This window comes from Nycticebus coucang, chromosome 5, assembly GCF_027406575.1.
Source record: "Nycticebus coucang isolate mNycCou1 chromosome 5, mNycCou1.pri, whole genome shotgun sequence".
NCBI classification, from domain to species: Eukaryota; Metazoa; Chordata; class Mammalia; order Primates; family Lorisidae; genus Nycticebus; species Nycticebus coucang.
In genome coordinates, this window is record NC_069784.1 from 57,662,882 (window position 1) to 57,666,157 (window position 3,276).

Genomic DNA, 3,276 nt, shown 5'->3' on the forward strand with positions numbered 1-3,276 from the left:
GGCCAGGGATGTGAGGCAGTGTGCAGAGGTTTCAGAATCTCATATGAGAAGGGGCAGAGGAGAGTCAAAATGGCTAGGATTGATCCAGAGTTGCTTGGCTAGAAAGATGGGGAAGGGGCAAGATCACAGGAGCTAAAACTTCAGGAGTAGGGAGGAGGTGGAGACCAAGTGTTCACAGTGAGCCTGCTTTCTCATTCCTAGCAATGACGAGCTCCCAACCCCCAGGGCACAGGAGTCTCCACTGCAGCCTCACTTCACCAGCACAAATTCTGAAAGACCTGGGGATGGGGTGGGACAGCCAAGGGGGTGGGGGGGATTAATCTTGGCTCTATGCTAAAGTCAAGGGCTGGAGTTGAGCTGGGTACTCTGGAGTCACGCAACAATCGCTGCCTGGTAACACTGTGATGAGATCACAAGTGGCCCACAACCTGCCCTGACCCAGCTTCCTCAGAGCCGAGCAGAGGAACCAGTGGGAAAATCCACCTCCCTGGCACAGCGGTACCATCCACCCCACTCCCCACTCAACTACTTGTCAAGTTCATTGCCAACACAAAGGGGTGAGTTGCATGTGGACAGCTGCACTCTTTTAACTTCTCCTGCCCTAGGAGTGTCCTGCAGTACCCCAGGGACTGGGCAGGGCTGGGAAGGGTGTGTTTGATTGAAAGTTTTCTGTCATTTTCAGTAGCAAGAAGTGGGGTGTGCCTCACCTTGGAATAGACTTTTAACAATTCTAGAGTCTAATTAAATGATCTGCCTCCCCGGAAGGCCAAACTTATTTTAATATTAAATTAGAGATTTAATTTTTATATTATTAAAGGAAATCAAAGGTGTGCCAAGTAGATCCAATTTGAATGATCATTGAGGACTAAAAATCCCTGTCCATATCTAGAAGTGAAATTGTCCATGCAGAAATATCTAGCACAGAGCAAAATCCAACAGAGAAAAGGAATTTACCTTCTGAAAATTATATTTTGTGGCTCTGGCATTAGTATTTTCAAGGAATTTAAAATTTCCTAAAATTTAAAATCTGTCTCCTTCTCCCCTGGTTTCTTCCCTTGCCCTAATCATTTGGCAAAGCCTGGATACAGATGGAGGGAGCAGTTCTACAGCAGTCCGTAGGAACCCAGTCGGGGGGTTGGAGGGTCAGTCCCCAAGTCCTTAGGGAGAGCAATTCTCAAGGCTTGGGGACTTAGGTAGGACATAGGATTGAAAATGTCCTGATTCCCTAAATCCACTAATAAACCACACACACACACACACCATCTATCTCCAGAGAAGTGGGGAAGTGACTCTTTGAAACCTTTGGATGCCGCAAGCAGTCTGATCAAACTGATGGGACTCCTTGACAGGATGAGGTGGCTCATGCCTATAATCCCAGGACTCTGGGAGGCTGAGGTGGGTGGATTGCTTGAGGTCAGGAGTTCAAGGCTAGCCCGAGCAAGAGCGAGACCTCGTCTCTACCAAAAACAGAAAAACTAGGCAGGCATTGTGGTGTGTACCTATAATCCCAACTACTCAGCAGGCTAAGGGAGGACCACTTGAGCCCAGGAGTTTGAGGTTGCAGTGAGCTCTGATGACATCGCTGCATTCTAGCCCCAGCAACAGAGTAAGACCCCCATCTCAAAAAAAAAAAGAAAGAAAGTTTAATTAATTTATAAATAAATAAAACTATTTTAATTGTTAAAAATTAAGTGATCTAGGCTGGGCACGGAGGCTCACGCCTATAATCCCAGCACTCTGCAAGACCAAGGCAGGAGGATTGCTTGAGCTCAGGAGTTTGAATCCAGCCTGACCAACGGCGAGACCCTGTCTACTAAAAATAGAAACACTAGCTGAGCATTGTGGCAGGTGCCTGTAGTCACAGATACTCGGAGGGCTGAGGCAGGAGGATGGCTTGAACCCAGAAGTCTGAGGTTGCTGTGAGCTATGATGATACAGCACTCTAGTCTGGGACAATAGAGAATCTGTCTCAAAAAAAAAAAATTTATGGACTCCTTGGAATATTTCTTTTAAGTGAATTAAATGAGACATCTGGGTTACAGAAGATACCAACTACACTGGAAACATGGTTGCACCAGTCAAGTGGGGAGGAGGGGAGGAGGGTCCCATGGCCCCAGGCTAAGAGTTCCTAGTAGTCTATGAAATGCAAAATAGGGTGATGTGAAGGAAAGCAGAGTGAGGGTGGAGAGATGAAGAAGGTCTTAGCAAAATAACTAAGAAAATGCCAGGAAGGCTATGTTAATTAGTGTGATGAAAATGTGTCAAACAGTCTATGAACCAAGTATATGGTGCCCCATGATCATACTAATGTACACAGCTATGATTTAATAAAAAAAAAAAAAAGAAAAGAAAAGAAAGAAATGTTGTCCCAAACCCACATGAGGGCAGGCACAGTCCTAAGTGAGAAGATGGTCCAGAGCCTGGAATGTTCCAAGAAAGGCTTTCTTAAGAAGGTGGGCAGGAGGTGGAAGGCTTATGGATGGATCCTCCTCCACCTGCCATCCATCTACTATTTCTTTGCAGGGCTCAGATAATCAAGAAAAAAATGTCGAGTGATGATAAAAATAAACCTAGTGACCCCAAGAATGAGCCCAAGAACTGTGATCCCAGGTGTGAACAAAAGTGTGAGTCCAAATGCCAGCCCAGCTGCTTAAAGAAGCTCCTGCAACGCTGCTCTGAGAAGTGCCCACGGGAAAGGTGCCCAGCACCACCAAAGTGCCCCCCACCATGCCCCGGGCCCTGCCCGGTGCCATGCCCTCCACCATGCCCTGGGCAGTGCCCCCCGCCCTGCCCTCCCAAGCCCTGCTGCAAGCCTTGTCCCCCCAAGTGCCCACCTCCCTGTCCACCTCCATGTCCCCCTCCCTGCCCGCCTCCCTGCCCACCTCCAGAGTGAGGCACTGTGGACACCATCCAAGCCCACCACCACCACCATCTCTACCATGGGCAGTGCCAGGGGGCTGGGAACTGAGACCATGAACTGACAAGTAAATGTGTTCCTCTGCTGTGCAAGAATTCTCCTGGTCTTGGGCGAGTTTTGGTCTAATTGCGACAGTTGGCATTCTCCTGCACTCAGCCATCAACAGGCAATCCCTGGGAAGTGAGGCCAGCACCCTCTACTGTCAACAAGCTTCCAGGACTGGCTTTCCCTGTGACCCCACCTGCTGCTTAGAGGGAAGGGCCCTCTTTGGAGTGGTGCAGCCGGGAAAGGCCTTGTTAAGAACAGAGCCTGGGAGGTCCACCGACCATGGCTGCAGCTATTAGGGTCCACTTCCAGAA

At 48.8% G+C, this 3,276-nt stretch overlaps 1 protein-coding gene across 1 annotated transcript; it reads left to right on the forward strand.

The window, feature by feature from the left end:
• The first annotated feature begins 2,529 nt into the window (after positions 1-2,529).
• Positions 2,530-2,893, forward strand: LELP1 (late cornified envelope like proline rich 1). Its single transcript, XM_053590588.1, has one exon. It carries the CDS (start codon positions 2,546-2,548, stop codon positions 2,891-2,893), a length of 348 nt encoding a protein of 115 aa, XP_053446563.1. The 5' UTR covers positions 2,530-2,545.
• Positions 2,894-3,276: the final 383 nt, after the last annotated feature.